At 27.1% G+C, this 27632-nt stretch overlaps 2 protein-coding genes across 7 annotated transcripts; both read left to right on the top strand.

Annotated features, from left to right (window-relative positions):
• Positions 1 to 2517: 2517 nt before the first annotated feature.
• On the top strand, positions 2518 to 4096 carry LOC100568720. 2 transcript variants are annotated; one of them, XM_029490734.1, is made up of 5 exons: positions 2518 to 2698; positions 2770 to 2834; positions 3261 to 3429; positions 3768 to 3778; positions 3916 to 4096. In XM_029490734.1, exons 1-5 carry the CDS (start codon positions 2545 to 2547, stop codon positions 4003 to 4005), a joined length of 489 nt encoding a protein of 162 aa, XP_029346594.1. In that variant the 5' UTR covers positions 2518 to 2544; the 3' UTR covers positions 4006 to 4096. The 2 variants fall into 2 exon arrangements, with proteins under 2 accessions (XP_029346594.1, XP_029346593.1); XM_029490733.1 differs by lacking the exon at positions 3916 to 4096 and having other exon boundaries at positions 2530 to 2698; positions 3768 to 3896.
• A 7355-nt stretch (positions 4097 to 11451) lies between these two features.
• LOC100574908 lies at positions 11452 to 26345 on the top strand. 5 transcript variants are annotated; one of them, XR_003839494.1, is made up of 10 exons: positions 11453 to 11672; positions 18812 to 18926; positions 19018 to 19179; positions 19252 to 19636; positions 19708 to 19933; positions 20001 to 20245; positions 22057 to 22154; positions 22217 to 22449; positions 22833 to 23003; positions 26011 to 26345. XR_003839494.1 is itself a non-coding variant. In XM_029489804.1 (9 exons), the coding sequence occupies exons 4-9, from the start codon at positions 19334 to 19336 to the stop codon at positions 22791 to 22793; spliced, it is 1212 nt and encodes a 403-aa protein (XP_029345664.1). In that variant the 5' UTR covers positions 11452 to 11672; positions 18812 to 18926; positions 19022 to 19179; positions 19252 to 19333; the 3' UTR covers positions 22794 to 22801. The 5 variants fall into 5 exon arrangements, 4 of the variants coding, with proteins under 4 accessions (XP_029345664.1, XP_029345662.1, XP_029345663.1 ...); XM_029489804.1 differs by lacking the exons at positions 22833 to 23003; positions 26011 to 26345 and adding an exon at positions 22687 to 22801 and having other exon boundaries at positions 11452 to 11672; positions 19022 to 19179; XM_029489802.1 differs by lacking the exons at positions 22833 to 23003; positions 26011 to 26345 and adding an exon at positions 22687 to 22801 and having other exon boundaries at positions 11452 to 11672.
• The last annotated feature ends 1287 nt before the right edge of the window (positions 26346 to 27632 follow it).

The raw sequence follows: 27632 nt of genomic DNA, 5'->3' as shown, positions 1-27632 counted from the left end.
TAGCACACCTGGCCAGTCCGTCACTGCAACCTACTTAGGTAATTTAATAAGGTTGCCAGATTTCTAAATTAAAAATACAGTAGTAAAATAAATGATTAATATCCATAGGCGTGTCCAGACTCATTCGCAGGTCGTGCACAACAATGGCATATTCAGGGGAGGGGTTACTGCACCCCCATCCACCCACCCAAAAACAAAAATTGGATTAAGGTTTGGGAATATGACCCCCAAATTTTGAAATGAAACAACTTATCTGATAATAATTAAATCAATTTTACTTTTTTTATTTGGAATTAAAAAACAATATTCCTTTTATCAGGTAAATAAATAACTAGGTAGGTTATATGAAATAGTATTTAGTAATTTTAAAATATAATTTTAATACTAATAATACTTCATATTATGCATTATATGCATTTAAGATAATTAAACATTTTACATTCATACAATTGCAATATAGGTACTTATTTATGTTGGGTACTCTACTCTGGTATACCTACTATTATCCCAAAATTGAAAGAATTGTATAATAGAAAATAAATAGTACTATTATAGGTAGTTGGGCATTATATTATATTGTTATTTTAATAATAACAACTAACATATATTAATTAAAAATATGTGAATTTATTTAACCTTTAATAATATAAATTATATTATACATATAATTTTGTAATTCCAAGCAAATAAAACATAATTAAGTATAGTTAGTATATCTTTTAATATTAAAATGTTCACATTCCTAACCCTAGATGTAATTAATTTTAACTAAAATAATATATTATTTTCTTATAAGCTGATGACAATGATGGTGTTCCCCCAAATGGTGGCGGACCAAGTACTGTTGTAAATGGTGAAAGTCGCGGCTCAATAATTTATAGAGATGCGGTGGGGTATGAATACCATTTAAATTGGGAAGCTGGTGGAACTAGGTAAATTATACTTATCATTTAAAATTTAAAAATCATCTAAGTATTTTTAAACACATATTTTTATTTTATGCATACAGATATCTTCGATGTGCAAGGAGATATTTCGGCTGCAGAGTGACCGCAAGGATGGGATTGGACCCCGGTTCAATTATTGTTCTTGGCCGAAAGCAACATATCCATCACCCAAACCGTCAACATTCATTGGAAGTCCGGGTGTACCTTAATACTTTAAGAGAACGCGGAGGAAGTGAGAATATATCACCGGCTCAGATATATAATGAGACTGCTCCTCAGTATGTTATTATTTATTTAAATTCTAAAATGATACAATAATAACTTTAATAATACATTTTCAACTGTATTTTATATTCCAAAAAGAAATATAAATATAAAAATATAAATTGTAAACTATACTTTATTTTATTTTAAAATAGCACGCAATGCATGTTTATTAATTTATTTACTCCCATAGGAACATTAGAGCAGCATTAGCTGTAGGGCGTCAGAATTCCATAAGAACTATTGCACGTGCCAGAAGAAGGGTTAGTCCACCGATTCCAGAGACGTTGGAAGAGTGGGCTAACATCTTAGTCTCTGATGAATGGCAACAGAGATTATTATTCTGTGATGGAACAAATAATAGATTTTATCAGGGCCGACTGGATTTAGTTCAAGGAGGGGTGCCAAGATTTGTGGGCTTAGTTTTTTCAAATATTTCCTACCTTATCTCTAATAATATACATTTGGCTTCGGTGCGTACAATGTGCATTGATGGAACATTCCAAGTTAGGCCAACTCACCCTCCAGACATTGCACAGTTGATGTCTGTAGTAATAATAGTCAACAATGTTGTAAGTTTCTTAGTAAACAATAAACAATAATTTTTATTTGGTTTAATGAAAAATGTAAATAAATATGTTTTAAAATTTTTCTTTATAGGCAGTACCCATTATGTATGCTCTTCTAACAGAATCTACCACAGAGGCCTACTGTCGGTTGTTACAATTTGTTCGCAACGATTCACAGTTAAATTTAAATTTTGAGCAGTTGCAAATCATTTCCGATTTTGAACAAGGCCTACGCAACGCTATTATGATGGTGATGCCAGAATCAAATAATAGTGGGTGCTGGTTTCACTTTATAAGGGTAAGTATATAAAAATAATATAATAAATTAATTAATATAAATAGGTATTTTTATGAAACAAATTGATACATGATAAAAGTAAATATTTCCCATGTCCAATTAGTGTATAATACGATTTATTCGAAGTAACCGCATTATTAGACTATGCAACACCAATGCAGATGCCAGAAGAGTGGTTCGAATGGTAATATTTTGTTAAAATATACATGTAAGTCAGGAATAAACAGTTATTTTTTTACAGTTAATGGCTTTACCGCATATACCAGCTGAAGCATTGTCGTACAATGGAATTGGTTTTTCAATAGAATTGGGGTTTAGAAACATTCAAAATTTAGGTAATAAGACATTAACACTCATCACCCACATAATATTATAGTTATTTTTCTTTTGAAATTATGTTTAAACAATTATTGTTCTAAATTTGATAGTGGAACAGCAGGGTTTGAACAATAGTCTTAATTCCTTAATGGCCTATTTTCAACACTATTGGATGGAAGTTGTTGGTGCACATCAGTTTTCTGTCCATCGATTAACACACAGAACCAACAACTTCATTGAGTCTTATCATGCAAGTCTATTGCGTCAAATGGGTCAACATCCAGCACTATATGTATTCTACAGTAAGGATATCAATTTGAATCACACAATGCATGGTATATTTTAAATAATGATAATATATTTCATTTTTTAGATCACCTCAGGGGTATTGAACAACAGTCTCGGATTGATTTTTCTAGGGCCATAGATGGATTACCAGTAAGTAAAATATCTATCATTGTTTTTTTTTTTTAATACTTTTTCATTTTAAAATACAATGATCATACTTGAACAAAATTTACAAACAGTATCTAAGATACATAAATAATATATTTTCTAAAATCAAAGTATTTCAAGCCTGGTGTTCATTCATCAATAACTCCGAAAAACTTGATTTTCAATATTATAAATTAATATTATATATGTTTATATATAGTGTTGTGACAATGAATTTGCCTACTCTATCACTTGTTTCTAAAAAATCAATTTTTAAAGCCACTGTAACAGTATTGGCATAGTACATTCTTGATCAATTTTTTCAAAGGGATTTTGATGTAATTCAAATAAATATTACATTAGTTAATAAAATACTTATAAACCTAATGTTGAATGATAAACTGCAATGAAATCAATGAAATATATTAGGTAAGAAGAAGAACATCATCTATGTATACCAGAAACATGAGTATTTTAAGTGAAGCATGGCAGCATGTAGAAAATGGCCGATACACATTGCTGGAATTTCAGAGACGTACTGCTCACACTGCAGAGCAAATTCTATCAAATGAAATTGGTGAACCAATATTTAATGAGGGTGAGTTGAGTTTTGAATTTATTGAAGTATCACAAAATTTAACTAATTTCAGAGGATGTCATAAACATTGTTATAAACATTTACAGACAACATACAAGATATCTTAATTGATATACAGCCATTGCCCATGCCCCCGCTTCCTATCGATGTCCAACAAGCTCCTCCAATACTCCCAAGACCTCGTGGTCGTGGTCGTGGTCGTGGTCGTGGTCGTGGTAGAGCAGGACGAGGACGAAATGTTGTAATTCCTTTGGGTAAATTTTAATTGATTCACTAATAAATTATTTAATTATGATAATGTAAAAAGCTAGTAAAATTAACAACATTTATTTTACGGGGGTGCACAAAGGTTTTTATACATGAAAGTGAAGCAAGCGGCTTTGAATATTACTCAATTGGTCATTTTGATTATTTTACTTATGAAAGCTTTGTACCTGCTGAAATTTAATATTATTACACCAATGTATATTTTGAATGTAATTTTAGATGATGTTCATGGAATACCAGCAAGAGGTGGAGGTGGTAGAAGAGAACATCAAGGACATGGAAGTCCAGAAAGACCTGGAAGTCCAGTAAGACGTGGAAGTCCAGAAATACTTAGAGACGATGGGAGTCGTTATCCATGGAATGTATTTTTTGAAAATATAGAAAATGATGGTAATAAGTACTAATAATAATACCTATACCTTATTAAATGGTTTTTAACCCTAAAAATTGTGTATATAACATAATCAATGTTACCTTAGTTTGTTGAATAAAACTACAAATCAGTTCAATATTAATATTTTTATCTCTGATTGCAGGCTACAATATATTTCAAGAAAACGCTGCACAACAACCAGCAAACCCAAACGAGCCGGTAATTCCTGGTAAGAAAAATAAATAAATAAACAAGTAACTTGTAGCTTAAACTACCATGCCTAAAAAAATTATTTATTAATTGTTATATTTTACAGATACAATTGAAATATGCATAATTTGTGCAGACAATGAAGCATTGGTCTCAATGATGCCCTGTAGACATATATTTTGCAATATTTGTGTATTGAGACTACTTCAAGAGCGTGATGTAAGATGTCCAATTTGTAGATCCCATCCAGAAAATTATGTAGGATTAGTATTATAGAAATAATATCCTATCATAAAATAAATATATTATAATACATTACCATACTTTGTTTAATAATTTCTAAAATATACAATACACAATGTGTTAATTCAATTTTGGGAGGAACTTAACTAACAGAATTTTATATTTGGTTTATTCGTAATGTGGATTAATTAAGGTAATGAGAATGAAATATTTCAAAATTGAAACTTTCACCCTTCTTGAATGAAATATTGAAAAGAATATTTTTTTTTATTTTAAACTGTTTTTTGGTATGTTTCATAAAATCAGGTGTTTACTGTACTTTCTATTAAAGTTTTAAATGAAAATTAGTATTTCTTATTAAATTAAATTTATATGAAATATTTCAAAAAAAAAATTTCATGAAATTTCAGACCCTAGGTTTGCGTCCAGAGACAGAGAATTCAAACGGCTGCAAAATGACCGACTCTGTCATTATCAGCTATCACTATTAGAGAATTCTGTGCTTTTAGTGTTCAATGTTTATTACGTATGAAACAATGAACACAGATTTCTATAAAGTGTAGTATAGTAATTTATTTGTTATATAAAGTAATATTTATTAATCATTTGTATAAAATATTGTACATTATTAAACAAATATTATTTAACTATAATAACCACTTTTGTTCATAGATATGTAACTTACATTAGTAAAAAATTTAAAATAAAATAATGTAGAATGTTACTAGAAATATTTAACTGGTCATAAAAAACGTTAAAAATAAAAATATAATATTCATTGCTGCCTAATATTCTAAATATTTATAGCAATAAAATGTAGAATGTTTCTGGTAACAATGTAACATTTGATGAATTGTTCAGTATAAATTGTTTATAAATAATAACTAAAAGACAAAAAAATCATTTGTAATTCAGCTCCAATTATAAAAATGCTGATATATTATTTTGTTTTTCCCTTGTTGAAACTTCTAAATTTGTTTTTAGTGTTTTCTTTTTTGGTTGAGAAAAAACGGCCTCGAGGGGTGATTTTTTATTTATTTGGAGACAGTTGAGATGACAATTTTTGTAATGGTTATTTATTGGATTCATTTTTTAAAGCAACTAAAGTGGGTATAGCGGCTGTGTAACATTTTTTCAAGATATTCAGTTATTCCAAATTTGAAATTCAATCAAACATTTTTCAAAATTTAAATTAAATTTATTTTTTTTAATTTGGAATGTAGATTGGTTTGATATAGGTATTTGAGTTATTTAGTTGTGATATAATAGTAGATGTTTCATTTTCTTTGTTAACATTAGTACTTCCAAATTCCTTATATACTTAATTGCCAACTATATTTTTTTAGACATACTAAATGTATGTGTTTACACATATTCCATTTTATAGAGCTATCTAATTTGACATTCACAATTTGTTTCTAGTTTCTTAATAACATACGATTCATTTACATTTTCAGACATAACTAGCCAATTGCTATTATAGACATCTTCCATCTTCCATGTTTCCAGCTTTCAAATTCTAAGTTAATTGAATTTTGTGGAGCATTATGGTCCTTTAAATAATGTTCATCCATAATTTTGTATAGAGCAATACATGAGGAAAATTTACATGGGGCTAATATTTATATTGTTTATATTGTTTTAGTAGAAGAATGTGCAATTTTTTTATGTTCATTTAGATTTTTTTTATAACAATATGATTTTGAACTGGTGACACGTAAATATTCATGTCTTTATTTTTCTCTCTATTAGTGGGTCGTGGGTGCTATTTCATCTACTTTCAAAGAGGGTGATTTTTCTTTATATGAGCTTCCAAGTTTTCTAAGAATGTAATATTTCATTCACAATATAATATTAAAATTAAATAATACGTGACCCAATTCAAATTTATTCAATACTATGTACAAAATTAATAAATAAATTTTTTTTAATAAAAGTGATAACTGATAATAACATATTCTGTGATAGCTGATAATGATAACATAATCGGCCATTTTGCAGCCATGTATTTTTCGGAATAAACGACATTGGAGTACTTATTATTTGGTTAAAAATGAATTGGGAGAACTGGTTATTGGAATTATGTACCATTGGGAGGATAGTACTATTGTTAATAAGATATTAATTAATTGTTAGATTATATATCGAATATTTTGGTTTCCAAATAACAATTATCCCAATTATTTATGTATATAATAAACAATTCTCCCAATTGTATTTTATTCCAAAATTGGGAAAATTGTACATTGGGACAAAAATATTTTGGGTAAATTTGGATACTCCCATACCAATAGACGGAACATCCAGGCGGGATGCGGGTGGGTGGTGCGGTCTACGCTACAGTGATATATATATATTATATACAGTAATATACAGAGTATTGTATCATCTAATGCGCATGTGCGGTGTACGGTGTACTACCTTGATCAGCGCCGTCACGCTTGGACACCGGAACTACTACCACGTACCGTCTATTAGTATAAGGTCTATGATTTTTATATATCTGTGTTATCAACACTATTGTTATCAGTATCACACTATCATGACAGTTGTATTATCACATAATCCATATTGCCCGAATATTATGTTATGTAATAATATATCATATTAATGTTATGTAATATTATATTATGTTCATAACTGTAAATACCTCGTGACAAATTGTTTTCGTTTTTACGTAAAGTACCTACATATTTGAAACAAATTTGACAATACAAATTAAAACCTTTTGTACATTTAATTATCACCTTTTATTATTAAAATACTAGATTTCCAATGGCAAAAGATGTTGGTTTTCGAGTTTGGGGGCATTACATATTGTGCACCCAAAATAAAGTTCAAAGACTAACCGTGTATGTGGGCTTTATTATTAAGGTTATGACCCACCACCACCCCCCCAGAAACCAGAAGCAATTGCTTCTGAAAAACATGATTCACTACTGCTACTGCACCCACCCAACATACCGTTTCCAGTCCTCTCTATCTTAGTCCGTGATCCAGTCCAGTATACCATGCCAACCACACATTAGAAAAATGTTATCGCACGACATACGATTTAAATCAAATAGTAACGTGATTTGCGACTGTTTCCGCATAATGAATATACCGCTCATATCGTATAATATTAAAATTAATAAGAATTATTATGTTATACATATATTATATTAGTATATATTAATCACGAACTACTACATTGGACTGGAAACGTCATGGGAGGCGGATGACGGGAGGTCGGCCCGCTTAGTGTCCGCGAGAGAGGTGTAGAATGGGGAATAGTACGTGAGCTAATCTAGCGCAGCCTGGCTTACCAGGGGCGTGATTAGGGGTAATTAGGGGGATAGACTCCCCCAAACCAAATTTCTAATTACACCACTGTGGTTTACCACAGGCATACTACCTGGGCGGTACTGGTTTGCGCACAAATACCAAAAAGACAACTTGTTTGGGCACAAAACTACCACTCGTTTGGGAACAGTCGAGTCGTAATCATACACATGGTTTGCGCACATTTGCCTTTTAGACATAAATAGTTTAATACCTTGCATATTAATATTTCTTTATTATTAAAGTACTTGCATACATTTTCCTTCCCCCTTAACAGACTTAGGACTGTCTATGAATGTATTCATAGGTGTGGTTAAAAATGTATGTTAATACTTGCTTATTAATAATTGTAATAAATAATATTTAATACTTGTTCAAGTTAAAAAATGCATGTTAATTTTCATTTTAATATAATATGATTGGTATAGGTATATACGAATAGGATAATATATACGTGTCTATTATTTTTTGCAATAACAGTTTCCCATTATTTGATTCTATATACGCACACTATAAGTTCTCGAGACGTACTGTGTTAGGTCTATATTATATAGTTTATAATTTGTATAATACTATGATAGTCGTAAGCCACGATAAGGCCGATAACATACACCGGGTTTTATACCGTGCGACTAGCGACTAGTGACAAAAATATTATTATTTTCGTGTGCGCAAACCAGTTGTACATTTAATATAACGCAAACGAGTTCCGATTTTTCAGGTAAAAATTATGGATTGTGCGCGAACAAGTTGCAGCCTACTACCTATTCCTTAGATAGTAGGAATACATTTGGTAAATGGTTTATCATTGAAGTATAGATGGCGCCAAATTAGCTCATGTACGATTCCCCCTCGTACACCTCTCTCGTGGACACTAAGAGGCCAGGCGGCATAAGCGTGCGCAGGACTTCTTGGCAGGGGAGGCAATATCTTAGCTAAGAAGGTCCAGACTCCATTCACCTCTGCCGATTTTTTCTCAGCTTGATATGAGGCAACGGTAATTTAAATAAATCCTCACACAAAATCAAGTATATGGTTCTATTAAACCGTGATATTGTTCTATACGGTTAAGAGTTAGGTTTAACATAAAATTACATAAAAAGAGTTTTCAATAAGTCTTTTTTAATAATATCTTTGACAATCAAGAAGACATCATAAAAAATTAATAAGAATATATAATTTAAAAAAAGGTGGGCAAGTGGGTGTCGCTCTTCAATACAGTAGTTACTAAGTTACAAGTGGGCCACTGCATTGGATGGTGTTAAATTTGAATTTGAACTAAATAAGAAAATCGCTACATGAGAAATCGAGTGAATATCCAATGTTGTAAAAATATGAACTTCAAACGCTCATAAAAATATAATTTGATTTGTGTGTACCACTCTACTTTGCTTATCAAAACTATCTTATCTTATGAGATATAACTTATAACTTATAACTTATGATTAATGAACTAGATATACCTAATAAATGTCCGATATTTGATTTTTATAGGTTAAAATACTCCAAATAATACTCTGATTTGGAATATAAAATAAATTTATGGTGTCATTTAAGAAACTTAAAAAAATATATATATTTTTTCGGATAAATTTTGTGTTGAAATTACATAGGTAGTGGGAACCATTTAAAAACGCAGATCTTGAAAAAGAGTCATCACGATCTCCCAGTGAAGCAAAATAGGAAAAGTGTTTAGGAGGGGCTTAAGCGTTAAGCCCCAACACATTTTTTTTTAAATTATAACTTACAGGTACACACTTTAAGAATGGTATACTATTTTATTTTTGTGGGGGCTAATCCCCCCCCCCCTATTTGCGCCACTGCGATCTCTCCTAATGTAATTATGTAAAACACTATAGTATGATCAAACTAGATTTTCTCAAAACACTAAACAATAGCCGTCCTAGTGTGGATGGTGGGTCACTGTTATGGATGATGTCTTAAAATATTTTAATTCAATGATATTATATGTTAATTTAACATTGAATACGGAATGTCATTGTATGTCATGTGTATAAAATATAGTAATATACTATAAATGCTTCAAGTACCATGAATATTATTTTTAATTACAACAAAATAACTAAAATCATTATTCTTTATTAAAATATTTAATTTCGTACTAATTTGAACTTATAATGTCTAAAAAAAAACTGTGTTTATAATTTTTTGAATAGAAAATTATTTACACATTTTCTTGATTTTTACAAATGTTGTCTACATTTTAAATTTTAGCCACCGCCGCCACTAAATGTGTTATTTATTTTTGCGTGAGCCATATAATGATAGAATTTTTTAGGAAATACGTTATTATAGTTTTAATATTATGTATACATATATAATACATATACTCTATATAGTAGTATAGCCTTTACATTATACATTACGTACATAACATGACCAACGAGTATAATTTTAAAAGTTGTAAGATATAAAAATGAATCATATATGGTTTTGGTGGAAAAGTAAATCGACGGAAAAGGCCAAAAGGGATTTGAGAATGTTATACTTTTGGCTGAAACTTTATTTTATCTCCTAGTGGTGGTACTTGACAAGGGTAATCATTGAATTTAAAAAGTTAAATACAATTTAAAACAGAATAAAAAAAAATAATAAAATAATAAATAATGATTTTTGAAGCAAATTAGTGTAAATCAAAAAGCTGTAGGAATTTAAATTTTAAGTTTGTATATGCTTCCAGAAAAGAAAATAATTCCACACATATTGTAAAGTTAAATTATACGTATTACAAAAATATAGATTAAAGCACAAAAAATTACGTATTGTATATTATGCAATTTAGTATTTAAGAAATTGAAATATTACTAATTTTTCTCAAAAATGAATGTTCAGATCATAGAATAGTATAAACAATTTTTGTGTATAAATTAAATCAAATTGATACTAATTTTTTTTTAGTATTATATTTATTAGTCGTGTGTTTTCTAAAAAAGCATTATTATTGACTATCATTTTTAATTCTGAGCGGAGCGAGGAAGCTAGTGGTTTTACAATGGTGTTAATTTTTTATTTATTTTTTTTTATATCCTGTATACAACTTTTTTACCACAAGGAGTGATTTCAACATAATAATGTCTTATCTTTTAGCAAATTGGATCAAGATGGTACTTTAGAGAGGTCGATTTTCTCAATAGTTATTTAATGTCACGGGAAAAACTACTGACAAAATACGAAAAATCGCTTAAAATTAACGATTTGAAATCACCATAGCAACGAATAAAAAATTATAATATTATAATATTAATTAAACTTAAAGGCTATAATAAATAATAAAAATTTAAAAAATCCAGACTGATAAACCGTCTCCGCTCAAAATCGTTTTTCTTGTACAATGATATTATATCATTGAATTCAAGTTAAACACAATTCATTATACATTGACCCACTTGTAACCTGCTGTACAGCAAAGCGACATCCATTTACCCGCTTTTTTTTAAATTATATTTTGTCTTTAAAATGGCTGAATAATATTTATCTATCAGCTTTGCAAATATTGGTGTACTTAGATTATAACCTAACATAATATTTTGGTATGTTGGTAACTCTTATATAAAATTCAATACGTCATGATAAGAGATAGATATAATTTTATTGTCATTAACCATTAATATTGTATGCGAGTAGTTTTACTAAAAAGCTTTCAAATTTATTCTTTCTATTTTAAAATGAATCAATTGAACAAAGTAAGTAATTGTTGTTTTGATCTATGAATAGAGACATCGATATGTGGGTTTGCTTTCAATAATTCGAACTAGATTTTACGTGACCCAATATTATTGGTCTAAAAAGCTAGTATGTTGATAAGGTAAGGTATTTTTTAATATTACATTAATAATGTTTTTTAAAAATTTTGTAGGTGATCTGATTTTTTTGTTACTTCTCCTATTTATCCACACTTTGAACTTGTACACTCCAATTCAAACCTCTTCTGTTAATTGTTAATATTTATCTTATAGGAACTTTGATAACTTTGATATTGATAATAAGGACGGGAAATGATTTTGAACGTTTATTTTTGTTTTCATTAAAATGTTATGTGATTTGTATACGTCCTATGTTTTACTATTCAAATTATATAAATAGGTTTAAATTGGCTGTATGATTGATCTTTAGGCTTTACAAATATTAGTGTACTTAGATTATAACCTAACATAATATTTTGGTATGTTGGTCACACTTATATGAAATTCAGTATGTCTTGATAAGAGACAGATATCATTTTATTATCATCACAGATATATAAAAATACTACTAGATAGCCGAATTCGGTATCGGTATTATTATTGTCGCCAATAAAATGACTACCATCGTTATCTAAGGGGTGAATATTTATGTCGTATTGTATTGATAAGTAAAAATGTTATATTATGTAACATTGTATATTTAATCATTATAATATATACAAAGTAGTGTCTTATCGCCTAATGTATCAGTTTAATTTGTAAACCGTCACATCTTGGCGATTGGCGGCCATTTTGTTGGAGACAATATTTTATACGTATGGACTATAGCAGTCAGCTATCTACCACAAATTCGTTAGATTAAATCGGTGACAAATTAATAGTGAACGCTTACTACAAAAAATTAATCGGCGGTAATATTTCCACCAGATACTCATTTGATAATAGCTATCCCCCTTCTACAACAAAATAATTATCTTTTATTATGTTATCATTGTTTGTAAAATTAATATTGATAACATGTGCATTAATTAGGGGTGGTAATATTGGGAGAGGGGATTATCAATTGTAACCGTCCATTGGAGATGGTCACAAAAAAGTGTGATCGGTTTGTAACCAAAGTGATCGGTTTGGTAAAACGAAATTCTTTCTAGTATTTTATATCTGTTATTATCATTGACCATTGATTGTATGTGCCAAGGTTTATTGATAAGGTATCGTCACTTGTTTGAAAACTTGATTGAAAATTTTACTACAGGTCGTCACCACCGGGAGCGCTATATGTCCTAAAGAGACCGATAAACAAACACTTTAGTACACCAAAGCCATAGAAAATTTAAAATACCTATATTATGATTTAAGGAATAAAATTCAAAATTTGTCATTGCATAATGACTTCTATGTTCTAAATTATTTGTATACATGTATTTAAATACTTTCTTTTTATCAAATACAATTATTAATATTATTAAATATAATTAACTAAATTAACTAAATTGTCATTTTTAAATTTCCTATTACAAAAAAAAATGTATGAAAAATGTAAGAGTTAATTCACTAAATTATCATACATAATGCTTTTAAAGTGTTATAATTAACAAATAATAATTATTAATTATTAATTAATATATTGATTTTAAATACAATTCATAATACTAGTACTAGTATTCATATTACCTTTGTGTTACCAAAAATGCATATATTTTGAATATCTTTTTATAAGCATTTATTACTCAGTTGTACCTATCACCATTGATTTTATAATATATACATAGTATTTATAGTATACTCGACACTCGTATTATAAAATCAATGCTATTGTCTACATATTATCATATATTAACTGAGATCCTGGGGATAGAAACATATCTTTATGCTAAATGGTTGATAGATTTATATGTTCATCCTAGATCAGAGCTTCTTTTCTTCTTAAATACTTAAATTTTAATACTATTATTAATATTTTTTCAAAAGTATATTAAAACATTAATTTTTCTATACATTTTAATAATTTATCTGTGTGAAATAGTACATGTAATTTTAGTACATACTTAATTTAGAAAAAACAATTAATAATTTTGATTAAGGGGCTTTGACAGTTTTACATTAAATTTAAGGAGCCTCATGTCAAAAAAATTTGAGAAGCACTACTAGATTATATTGTAAAATATCTAAATATATGTAATTATCTGTCCCGGTAAAACATCATGTTTGTAATGTTCCATTTCAATTTAAAAACTTCATATACATTTTTCACTGTTTATTTTTCTAACATAATTTGTAGTGTTTGAAGAAATATATAAACAAGATTTTTGACAAAGGTTGGTTGCTCAATACACAGTAAAATATTAACCAAATATATTATAAGTCATAACGCATTATATCAAAACAAGAATGATATTCACTTGCAAAAGAAAAAAATGAGCAAGTTGCTAAAAACAAGAAAACACCAAAAAAACTAAATAATTCTTCAAAATTAGTTTGAAATTCAAAGATAACTATGATTGAATAATATTATAATATAAATAATATACCTAATCATATAATAAAATATGCAAAATATTTTAAACATGTTTTCAGAGTTTTTATGAGCACTAGAAAATAATACTCCACTCTACCAGACTACTATTAAAATTAGGAGTAGAATCATAATAGTTTGAATTTCATTTAAAGATTTTAAGAAGGATACAAATATCAAAAGAAGTGACTAAATTATACATCATATTTTATAATTGAAGTCTAATCGATAAAAAATATTGCAAATGATTAAAATGCAAATTTAGTGTATAATTATTACAGGCTCCAGTCCAATTTATTATGCCAACTCGATTAAAAATAACTTATTATTTAGTATTATTTGAGTTTTTACTAAAAAGTTTCAATTTTCTATTTTAAAATGAATCCATTAACCAAGTAAAGAATTATCGTGGTTTATGAACTATGAATAGTGATATTGATATTTGATATAATATATTATGAGGTTTGTTTTCAATAATTTAAACAAGATTTGATTGGTCTGAAATCTAGTGTATTGATAACGTAACGTATTATTTAACATGACAAAATAGATATTCTGTTTTGTCATGTTATTTAATATAATATTATTATTGTTTTTGTATACAACACCATTTTTTATTACTTCTCATATTTAGTATTTACCTACATTTTGAATTTGGTACTACAATTCAGAACAATTCTGATATTTGTTAATATTTATGTGATCGGAACTTTGATAACTTTGATATTGAAAAAGGGGGAAGCAAATGCCTTTGAACATTTTTTTTTTGTTTTCGTTCAAATGGTATGTGATTTGTTACTGATCAAATTTAAATTATTTATTTATATTATGAATATTTTTTATTCGTGACTCGATTTGTAGCGATATAAGATTGTATTTCTTTGTTCAACATATAGATCCACTGTTATCTCATTATCATAATAAGTTACTTATTAGGTTGGCCAACTATTTAGGGTGATACGATAAGTATGAAGACTAGAATAAGGAGACCAAATTCGTATGGCCACCCACATGAAAAAACGTCTCGTAATGAGTCATACGATTAAACGACCACAGGCTGCGCTGCAATCGCTTGAGTTGCTACTTTAATCCGTGTAATATAAGGATTATTCTTGTGTTTTATGTTTTTTGGAAAATATATACATTATTTTGAACCATGACCCTTTTTAAATCGTATAGCTTATACCATTACGTCTTTATACATGTGCATATGATGTGTATATTTCACAAACATTAATTTTTATTGAAAATATTTAAATTTTTCAATCCAGTAAACATTATATTATCTAGTTATTTTATACCTATATCTGTATTCACAGTGAGTCTGAGCTTAATACTATTCGATACACCAAACACATATTTCTCCTCAAACGATCGTTTTATTCCGATGTGTACCTATCGTTATACTCAAAACTGTTTCTTAAAAATGTTGATGTTTATGAAATATGCACATTTGCACAAGTATAAATAATCTAATCGTACAAGTTATAAAATGTAAAAAGGGCTAAATTTCAAAATAATGCATATATTTTCTAAAAAAACACGTTTATTCTATACCACTGAAGTAAAGTAGTAACCCTATAGACTGCATCGCAGCTTGTGCTGGTATAATCGTGTGACTCATTTCGAGATGTTATCAGAAATTGAGTTTGGTTTTCTTATTATAGCCTTCATGGTTGCAACTTACAAGTTATGTTGGTAGTATGATATTATTTTAACATTACCAGCATAAAATTAATTTATTTCTGTAAAAAAGCTATCCTGTATCCACTGTATATTTTTAGATGTTTCCCAGTAAAAACTATGTACTATTATTTTTCAGACGTATTTTATAGGAGTAATTGAATAATTCATCCAATTTTATATTTTAATGGCTGACTTAAATGACTAATTAATTTTATCTGATATTTGTTAACCTTATTTAATATTTATCAAACAAATATATTATACAATTATTGTATAAGTATATTTTCTTTTGATTCTATTCCTATTTACTTATACCATATTATGTCTATTTTTTAATTTATAATTAATATCGTATGTTATATTTATTATATTAATCATTAAGGTGTTTACCCGTTGATTTATAAAAATAAAGAAATAAATAACCAATAAAAAAGTTTACCCTATTGTCTATAAATTTGGAAGATGATTAATAGTACCTACCTGTGTTACAGTTACAGTTTTCACATTTGTAATAAAAATTATTTCTATTTCAACAAATGTTGTAAGGAACTTTTTTACTTTTTAATAATATTTAATGTATTTTTCCATATATTAAAAGCACCTAATAAGTTTTATCATTACTTTTGTTCTACTTTTAATGTTAAGCATGTCTATCATAACTTTAAAATAGGATCTCGAAAATTAATTTTTAATATAAAAATATAACTTGGCTTAACATAGTAACATACTAGCATGGCATAGAACCATTTAATAAAATACGAGATATTCAAATCCTGGGAAAAAATAAACCAATGAAAAAAAACCGGGAAAACTCAAATGTATAAAAATAAAACGCGGGGGCAAGCACGTGTGTATAAAGTGAAACTTCTTTTGTACTTTTTAGTGATATCCACGCTTTTCTGGAAATAAACAATCTCACAGCAAGGACTTGCATGAATGATAGGATTTTAGGTTCAACTCATAACCTTTAATAATAATGTTAATGATAATTATATTTGTTATAATTACATGGACAATGCAAATCGAAAACACCTCTCGACTTGTTATGTCTAACCTTAAGTGAATTTCGGACTTCAAGCAGCTATAACTTCAAAACAAACTCCGAGCGCCAAATAGGTACTAACTTACCATCGTTTTCAGCATACATTCGCACTACATACATTAAAACAAAAAACAATTTTAAAAAAGGGTGTCTGATAAGACAGAAATATCTTAATAGTTAAAATTAATAATAATGATTGGATTTATATTTTATTTATTTTTCGTTGTTATGGAAATTAACTTTTAGTGAGCATAATATATTGCACTACACATAACGTTTCAGCTTTGTATCCTTCGTAAAGAGGTTTCTTCAAAAACCAACGAAAACTTAGCTAAACTAAAACTAAACCAAAAGTACTCTTATTACAATAGTTTTAAAGTTGGGCATTAAAATATTATTTATTTATTTATTTTATCCAATAAAATGTATTACAAAGATATTTATTTTATTCACCAAATTTATACATAAGCTTACACATATAATATAGAAATAACTATAAGCAGTAAAAACACTAATACAAATTATAGATTCTCGTTAGCTGTAGATACGCAATAATAATTTTAAAAATTTAAAAAATATAAATTTAATAATAAAATTGATTATACTTGTTATAATTTGTAAATATATCTGTTATTTAATATTTTGAAAAAAAAAACAATACTACTAGAATACAAATTAAAAAATTAACATTTTACTAAATTATTCATGTTTAGGTTTGTTTTAGGTTTTTTATTCTGAAGTTTTTATTCCTGTTTACTAAAGTTTAGACTATTCTCTGCCACCGATTTTAAATTCTGAGTGGAGCAAAAGAATGTATTGGTTTTACAATGATGTGTGTTCTTTTTTTTTCTGTCTATCAACAACATTATGGATATAGTAAGCATGCTTCGATTTTTGAGATCAGCATATTTTCTGATAGAAAAGTGAACCTAGTTAGTACTTTTGGGAGTTCAAAATGGAAAATTCCAAGTAGTTTTAGAAAGTGTCGAGAAAAACTACCGACAAATTACGAAAAACCGGTAAAAATGGGATTTTAATTTTTAACGCTTTGTTTATCACCATATCAACGAAATGAAAAATAATATTATAAGGACTACGCTAACCGCTCGGAATCGATTACATTATCATTGTATTCAAATATAACACATCCATTAAAACTACTGTACATCAGAGCGGTACCCACTCGTCCACCTTTTTAATTTTAAATGTAGTTAGATTTAGTAGTAGACCATAGTGCTAATCTCAGTTTAGGTCCATTATGGCAATATTTGAACTATTCTTGTTCTGTAGTCTGTAGTCCTGGTGCTTATTTTTGATTTTTCTTACTGTCGTGAATCGTGATTTAAGAGACGCTACAAACCCTTTAAGAGCTTTCTCGGTTTTTGTAACATCATTGAAAAATTGCTTTTATCAGTAGCAATTTTTTTTGGTTGATTGATCTATTCTCAAAGTTAAAGTTAGGAACATGACATGTGTTTGTAATTGCTGCGAGCTGTAAGCTTTTTTATATTTTCCATAAGTTCACCTACTCAAAACTGGCTTAATAAGGGAAATATCTTGGAAATCTAAAGTTTAAACACAGATGTTCTTACTTTTATATTTTATGATAGTTTGGTCCATTCATTTTTATATTAAAGCAAACCACACATAATTAGTTCTCCTAAATGTAAATTTCCTCTGAAGTATATATGGACTACAACACACGGGGATTGCATGCATCTCGCTTGATATTAAATAGTAGGTAGGTACTAGGTAGTGTTCATATTTTTTTATTCAGTGTATTGATTGTTTTAATACTGGTACAAATTATAGAAATTTAGTTTTCAACTAAACCAATAGTTAACAGTTAAAGACTAATATTATAATATACAAAGCAGATCTTATAATGAAACCCGATATCCGATATTATTACAAGTATAGATTGTGTGATAAATCAAATTAAAAATATTTTTTTCTACAATAATGGTAGCTGTATCAGAAATAAATATTTTGTATTAATTTACTTGATTTTTTTTCAGGTATATCTAATTAAATTTTATACAGATATCCAATATTCCAATTGAGCCAATATCAATAATTAAATAATAAATATAAAGATATTCATATGTCCATGATTCATACCAATAGTCAATAGTAAATATGTTAACAGTATTAAACTTGATTTATTAAAGTTATATAATATAATATTCATTTTTTTGTAATTATAAATACATTTTTTTTTCAGTTAGGCACCTAATTTTCAAGAATCTAAAATGTAAGATCTACATATATCAAGAGACAATAAACAATTCAATTTGAATATGAATATAGTATAGATATATGTAGGTATTGTATTCCAATAGAATAACTATTATGGTTTATTTCAGCATATACATTAGTAAAACAGGTAAAAAAAATGCAATTATATAATATATCTTTATCTTGTAACTTATATACAAATGATGAAAAATACATTTAGATCTTGACAAATCGTATTAAATAATGATTTAAAATCAATATAAAATTTAATACAGAACAAAAATTATATTAAAAGAAAAATTATGAGTAAAAGAAAAATACCACAAGAAAAGTCTTGTGAAATAACTAAAAATATTAAACTAAATACAACGAGCAGTTATAATGTGATGCATGAACACAATTACTTTCATATTAATAATAAAAAAGGCCGATGGTCAATCAAAAATACTGAAAAAATAGCAAATGATTATGATGAATGTGATTCTATACCAGATTGGTGTATAGCCAACAGTTCAAGTGATGAAGAGGATGATAGTAATGATACCACAAATATGCCTCTTTCTCGTATATTGAAAATAGAATTTGTAAAAGACCTACTACATCTGGTGAGATTTTGTTAAATTATGTTTTAAATGTACTTAAACCATAATTATTGTTGATAACTTCCAAATTTCAGTACAAAAATAAGAAATGTGCAAATGATTTGTTACCATTTCATGTAGAACAAATGTATTGGGAATTAAAAAATACAAATAATCATGATTTGTCAAATATTGCTAATGATTCAAATAATATAATAAGTGAAAATCTTATATTAAATGATGGAAATCAATATAAAATAATGCAAATAGTTCCATCAGATAATGATGCAACCATTATTCAAAATCAAAATATTACAAATGGTAGGTGTCTATAAATATATTGAACTTTCATAAAATATAAATTTGAAAATTTAAATACTTTTCCTAGACACTGAATTTCAAACAAAATTGAGTAATCAACCATGTATGAAACTTATTGTTAAGGACAATTGTACGCATGATGAATTATTATTAAATGCTTCAATGAATACAATAGGAAGAAAAGATGATAAAAATTTGCAAAATTATTTATTGAGCTCATCTTTACATCTAAGCAATTCATTGTTTGCGAAAACAACACATTCTTCATATGATAATGTTGATTTTGCAAAAACAGATACACCTACAAACAATGTAATTATAAATGATTAACACATACAATATATTATTTTTAACTACTGTGCTATATTATAATATAGTGACTAGTCTAATCAGTGGTGTATCTGGAGGTTATTGGGCAGTTGCCCCAGGTGCCAAATTCCTGAGTCCCATAAAAAGGTGTTTGTGCTTGAGGTTCAAAGTACTTAATACTGATAATGAATTTATATTCTTAGTATATTATGTTACATTAATAATTTTACAGTTTAACATATTATACCTATTAATTAAATATTCACGGAAATAGAATAAATATAAAAATAAAATTTTTGCTACATACTAGTTGCATCCCAAATATAACTACGATAAAATGTCAAATCTGAAAGTCAGCCCGGGTTTTAGTTTGTTATGTCATAATTTTTTTACAATATATCTGAGTTGCTTGATTAGTATTTACTATTTTGAGGCAACAACTATAATATTTTTGTTAAATAAATACATAATATAAATAATATTTAATTTAGTAGAAGAGGTAATGGTGCTGATAGAACAGCGTTTCCCAACCTTTTTCCCTCGCGGCACTCTAGTCATAATCATTTTTAGCTGCGGGACACTTGACACTGACTTATATTATTTATTATGTTTGATATATACCTATATATAATATATATTTTTAATATTAAGATATTAAGATATTAGTCTTCATCATATTAATACCAAAAAAAGTAGCATATTTTATTGTTTTACTTTTTGTTCATATATTATGTCCAATTTAAAAAGATTTTTTATAATTTATTTAAAATTCACTTATCAATGATGAGTTTTTTGTATATTTATTAAAAAAATTAAAATGTTTGTACAATAAACTAATCAATACAATTTAAATATTAAAAAATATACAAACAGTTAGTAAAATAGTGACACTACATTTCATGTTTTCATTTTCAGAATGATTAATAATAGAATTTATAACTTGTTCAAAATATCTAAATTGTTCTAAATCTATCTTTTGATGCTAAAAGATACAATTTTGATGGTGTATCGACATTTAATTTTCTAACAATAAAGTTTGCAACATATTTGCCTTGTGGTATTTTTCATGTGAAAATGACTTAATGTGCTGATCAATTTGAAACTTTTTTTCTACTACAACTACTTTATTACAATACTGCCAAACAACTGAATTATCATTTAATGTTTTGAAAACCTCACCTGATTTGTTATACGGTTCAATCCATTTTGAAAGTGATAGTAATTTTGAACTTGGACACTTTGAAATTGTAAAGTAACAAACACAAACAATGTTATATAAAATAAACACGTTTTTATATTACGCTGGTTATTGCCTAATGTACGCTTCAAACTACAGTCGTCAGTCTATCAGTCCGTGTTCTGTAATATTGACAATAAGTCGATAATGTTAGACGGAGTAGATAGAACGGAGTATGCAATAAATAGGTTTACCTACCTACCAACTAATAAGTAATAAATAATAATGATCTGCGGAAACGTAATATTATATTTTTAATATTTGCGTTGTGGAACAAATTTATATATAATAATTGTACCAACATAAAATTATAAAATTAAATTAAAACATTTAAATGTATACATATTATGCAAAAATATACAAAATAAAAATGTTTAATATTATTTATTTAAGTATTTAAGTAAGAATGATGGAAATTGATGAATTTACAGCATGTAATTGCTCATAAAAATATAAACATGCATTAGGTATATGGAAAATCCAGTATTTAATTATTATTATTATTATTATTAAGTGTTGATTGTATATTATGTAATAAATAATTTAATTACAAATATTTATTACATTAATATTTTAGGTGTGCCCACCACTACATTGGATTCATTTAATATATTTAGCGATAAAAAATTCTGCTACCGAGAATGTAACTTGTTATGATATACAACGTATAGTCAGGTATTTTATTTTATTCAACTATTTTATATTGATACTTAATAATATTCATGCATTATTTTTAGATGTTGGTTCCCCTATTATTGTAAAAAATCATATGTTAAATTTATTCGTATAATATTAAGTCATATTAATCATAACTGTCAAAAATATTTTCACTGTAATTCATTTACAATTATGATTCACCAAGATGATACATGGACAATTAATAATATCCATATAAATACTTTGGAAGATAGTTTGATGAAAATTGTTGAAAATAATGAGGATGAAATAAAATCAGCAATGGCCCATCCTGGTAACTTATATTAATAAATTATTCGAGGAATGGGCAAACTATTTCATTTTTTTTAAGATACATTGATCATAAAATAAAATTTGCTATATAATATTATGTACTCTATGTACACATTGCTGTCTTCACTATTTTTGTTTAAGATTATATTTTACTTTATATTATCATGATTTCAGTATAGTTTGCCCATCCCTTAACTATATAATATATTTAATGTTTATTACTCAAATTTTAACAAAGGTCCCAAAGTAAATACTTTATTCAAGGTAACCCAAATATTTTTTTTATTGCATAAACACTATAATATACAGTTGCAATGCAGGTATAATATATATGTTTTAGGTTAAATATATAAAATAAAATTACCTTGTATTTTACAATTACAGATCAATTATCAACAATAGTAAAAGGATATGGTATACTTCATTTGGGATGTAGCCAAAATTCTATCAAAAACTAACAGTTTTTGACATGAAAACTATTTAAATTATAACTGAATTAACAAGAAATTCATATGACTATAATCCAGAGACTACTACTAAATGTTGCATAAAATGGTATTTAAATTTCTTGAAAATATTATATGCATAGTACAATATATATGGCTACCTATTTATTAATAAAATACATCTAATTGTGTATATTTTAGTTATTTTGTAATAATTTTATAATATTAATTCAACTTACTGGCTAGCTTAATAATAATAAGTAATAGCAATATAAATATAATATAAAATATCCACACAGACAAACCGTCTCTCTTGTACATTTGTAAGACGAAGACACCATGTCATGGGGTGTAGCATCTTCTTAAATAGTGTTTTCCAGTTTTGAACCTATTATTAGAAGGTTATCTCAAATTTTCAGGTTTTTATACCACAAACCTATTCACACCAGTCCACAGTACATTGGTATGACTTATAACCAAGGCTCGAAAATTCATGCCCTAAAAAATGCCTAAATAAGCATGCATTTATGCACTCAAAATTGGCAAAATATACATTGAAATATGCCTTAAAAATTTAAAAAATATGCATTGAACATCTAAAATTATGCACTTAAAAAATGCTTGTTTAAAAAAATCATTAACAATTTTTGAAATAACATGAATTATCCATTAATTTTTTTATAGTTATATTTTATTTTTTACGTCACAATTAAATAAATAGATTTTAAATAGATTATAAATAATCGCGTTTTTTTTTGTCATTTGTGATTCATTCATAGTATTTCCATAAAAAAATGTATATTGATATAATAATATGAATAGGAATATCAATATCAAGTATTATAATATGCCCGATAAAATAGAAATATGCATAAATATGCCAAATAGGCAAAAAAACCTCTAAATATGCAAAATCATGCAAAATAAGACTTCACATATTTAATTGTGATACGCCTTGAAATGGATTTCTATGTCATCTAGCATTAAATACAACTTATCAAGATTTATATTTGCATATAAATCTTGATAAGTTGTAAATGAACTTACAAGTCCTGCTTATAACCAATGTGTGAATTAAGAAGGGCGCTAGATGACGGAGTCCCTCTTGGCTTTAAAAAATTATTTATTTGTACCCTTTTAATTATATCCTAACCAATAAATAAATAATGTGTTAATTTTACAATGATGTGTGTTTTTTTTTAAATTTTTTTTTGTGTCTGTCATCACCTTTTAGGACAGTAAAAGTGCTTGGATTTTCTTCAACAGTACCTTTTCTGATAGGAAAGTGAATCTAGTTGGTACTTTAGGGGGTCAAAAAATTAAGGAAAAACGGGAATTTTTACGCAAAATCTGTTTTCGACAAAATCGATTTTGGTTTTTAGTGCAACTCTAAAACAAATGACCATAGGTACATAACATTTTAACTGAGTGTTTATATTAGCATTTTCTATACACCATAATATTTTCCAAATATTTTGACTTATTTTGAGCTGTTTACGGACAATTTCAGTTTCCAATTTAATTAGTTTTTTTTTCTATGAATGTCAATAAAACTTTATTTGTTGAGTAAAAATACTTGAAAATTTAATACAAGGCTCCTACTATATTATTACAATGACATTTGAAAAGTATTAAAAATCCTTAGTCACAGTTTTTTTTTATTAGCATTTAAAGTTTAAAAATTGACAAAATATGGAAAAATCACGAAAATTACCTAATTATTTTGAGTTTATAATTCGTAAAAATTTTCCTTTTTAGAACTAAGATTTTAAAATGTAATACGAGATTCCTTATAGGATAATCTACCTTTATCAAAAAAAAAAATGTCTATAAGAAACTCAATTAAATTTTTATGAGCGTTGAAATTAATATTTTACCACATTTGATATTCACTCGATTTCTTACGTAACGATTTTCTTATTTTTATTGTAATTAAAAAACAAGAGACTGTAGAAACTTGAAAATTTCACTGAATGTTTATATTAGCATTTTCTATATACGATAAAATTTTGAAAATAATTTGACTCTTTTTGAGCTGTTTACGGACATTTTCAGTTTTCAATTTTTTTAGTTTTTTTTTCTATAAATATCAATAAAGTCTTATCTGTTGGGCCAAAAAGTGTAAAAAATTAATACAAGGCTCCTGATACATTGTTACAATATCAGTTGAAAAATATTAAAAATACAAATGCACAATTTTTTTTATAAGCATATAAAGATCGAATTTTGACAAAATTTATCAAATTTTAATTTGAATAATTATTTTGTAGTTAAAAATTTATAAAATGTTCAACTTTTGTATCTAAGAATTGAAAATTTAGAAGAAGATTCCACGTAAGTAATTAATTCTGTTACAAAAAAATCTAAAAAATACATTTACACAGTTTACTTTTATAGTCATTTTAAGATCAAATTTGGACGAAATTACATATTGTATAACGCGTTATAAGTACCTAATGGATATTGTGATATGATTAATTTGGAATTTATTATAGGTACCAACTATAGGTCAATTTTTTTTTAATACCATATATAATATTATGTCTTATACCTAGACTGACATACCGTCTCCGCTCAGAATCGTTTTTCTTATTCAGTGATATTATATCATTGAATTCAAATTTAATACTATCCATTATACAGTGACCCACTTGTAACCTACTGTACAACAGAGCGACATCCACTTACCCACCTTTTTTTATTTATAGTTGTGCACCCGTTAGCGGTGGTTACGTAAAAAAAAAGAACTATATGTGGTTAGGTATGTGCCATTTACATAATATATATTTTTTTCACAACTAGTTCTTGAATGATATTTATTTTTTTCAGAATAATAACATGGTTTAGTGTTCTATATATTATATTTTTATAATAATTTACTGAAATAGACCTGTGAATAGTTTATCTGAACCTGTAGGCTGTAGCCCCATTCAGTCATATACATGTTGTTAAAAGAATGTACCTACTGCCTACCTTACATATAATCTGTGTATGTACTAATTACTTCCCTAATAATAATATGTTTTCTAACGTATATCTACTACCTATGTAAATAAAGAAAATGTTGGGAGTAATTTTTTTATGTTTTTTTAATTTTTCTACATGTATTTCTTTAGAAATTATCAACTACATGGTATTTATACTTTACTACAGTTCAGTCTTTAAAGGTCAAACATCAAACGATTGCAAGAAAAGTTTAACACTCTTATTACATTCAAAGCAAACAAAAAATGTATCATGGGTTCCATTTAACAGTTATTCACCTCTCCGCCAGCAGCAGGACTTTTTTCCCACAGACTGCAGTGTTCAACTATGTTGCCTCAGCACAATTTGATCTTTGCCTTACTATTTTAATGACTTACACGCTAAAATATATAATATTATAATATCAATAATATCATCTATAGAATACAGTCCATACAATAGAGTTTAAAGATCATTAACATAATATTTATTAGCTTTGTTAGTTAATTTAACATATTATATAATATCATGTGTATTAAAATTCGATTTCCAAACTATCTTATCAAAAGCCTATACAAAGTTAATTCATTAATCATTATATTATTGTCATAATCACAAGTTAACTGCAAATGGTATATTATGCCGGGTTGCATGTGTCACATATTTATTCAATCAATAGTGAGGTAATGGTCCCTTTAACATGATTTTAGTGGTCTATGATTGGTCCATTAAATTAATTAGTATTTTATGCAACCGGGCATTAATATTTTAAATGAAGTGCATCAGTTAGTGTCATTATAATATAATGATGGAATGATGTATAAAATATGACAAACATAAAACATTTACTGTTACAAAGAATAAGAATATAATTTATATGTACTTACCTTTGCGTAGAAGTTTATCAATTATCAGTAGATGATTTAGGGGAGGGGGAGGGTGCTTGGGAGTTAAAACACCCATTGTTCTGTATATTAAACTTTTTTTTTTTATTATTAACTGAGGCGTTGACATGGAAAAGGTATCAAGTCATGAAAACGAAATTTTACAGAAGGAAAAACTGTTTTTAGCATATTGTGATGACTCACGACCAGTGCCATCTTGTGTTCAACGTAATTACAAATATTTAAAGAAATTTGAGTTAGTTCTTTTCCCAGGCCATTGGCATGTGTATTTACTACTTTTTCAACTAAAAGTTTTTTTATTTTGTACCTTTTCCATGTTGACACCTCAATTACTTAGATATCAGTTATTTTATAATTTTAGACCACAAATATAGCCTACCTACTACCAAAAAATAGGTTAATTTTTATGATACCTGAAGTTATTCATGATGAGTACCGAGTAGGTACCTATAAAAGAGCTTTATATATAAAATAGATTGACTAGTAACATATCAACATGTTTCAGATTACACAAGTTCAGTAGATAGTTTATAAAGTTAAGGAGCTCAATTTTATCCAATAGACAACAAATAAATTTATAGTTTCTCAAGTTATTTTATATTATTTGTTTACTACTGATGATATTATGTGTGGCCGTTTCTCAAATACTGAAAAAATTTGAAAATGTTGATTATTTATATAAAATGAATCAGAGTTTACTAATACATTTTATTATTACATACTAATAAGTACCTTAAAATATCTATAACTATTGTCATCCCTAATAGCTAATACATTTTCATTTAAAACAGTAATAGGAATTGTATATATATTATTTAAATTTTCCAAAATAGTGTAACAGGTATACTTTGAAGATGAAAGGTAATTAG

This window comes from Acyrthosiphon pisum, chromosome A2 (assembly GCF_005508785.2).
Source record: "Acyrthosiphon pisum isolate AL4f chromosome A2, pea_aphid_22Mar2018_4r6ur, whole genome shotgun sequence".
Classification (NCBI taxonomy): domain Eukaryota; kingdom Metazoa; phylum Arthropoda; class Insecta; order Hemiptera; family Aphididae; genus Acyrthosiphon; species Acyrthosiphon pisum.
Note: the sequence above shows the minus strand (reverse complement) of the source record. Positions and strands in the feature narration are given on the sequence as shown.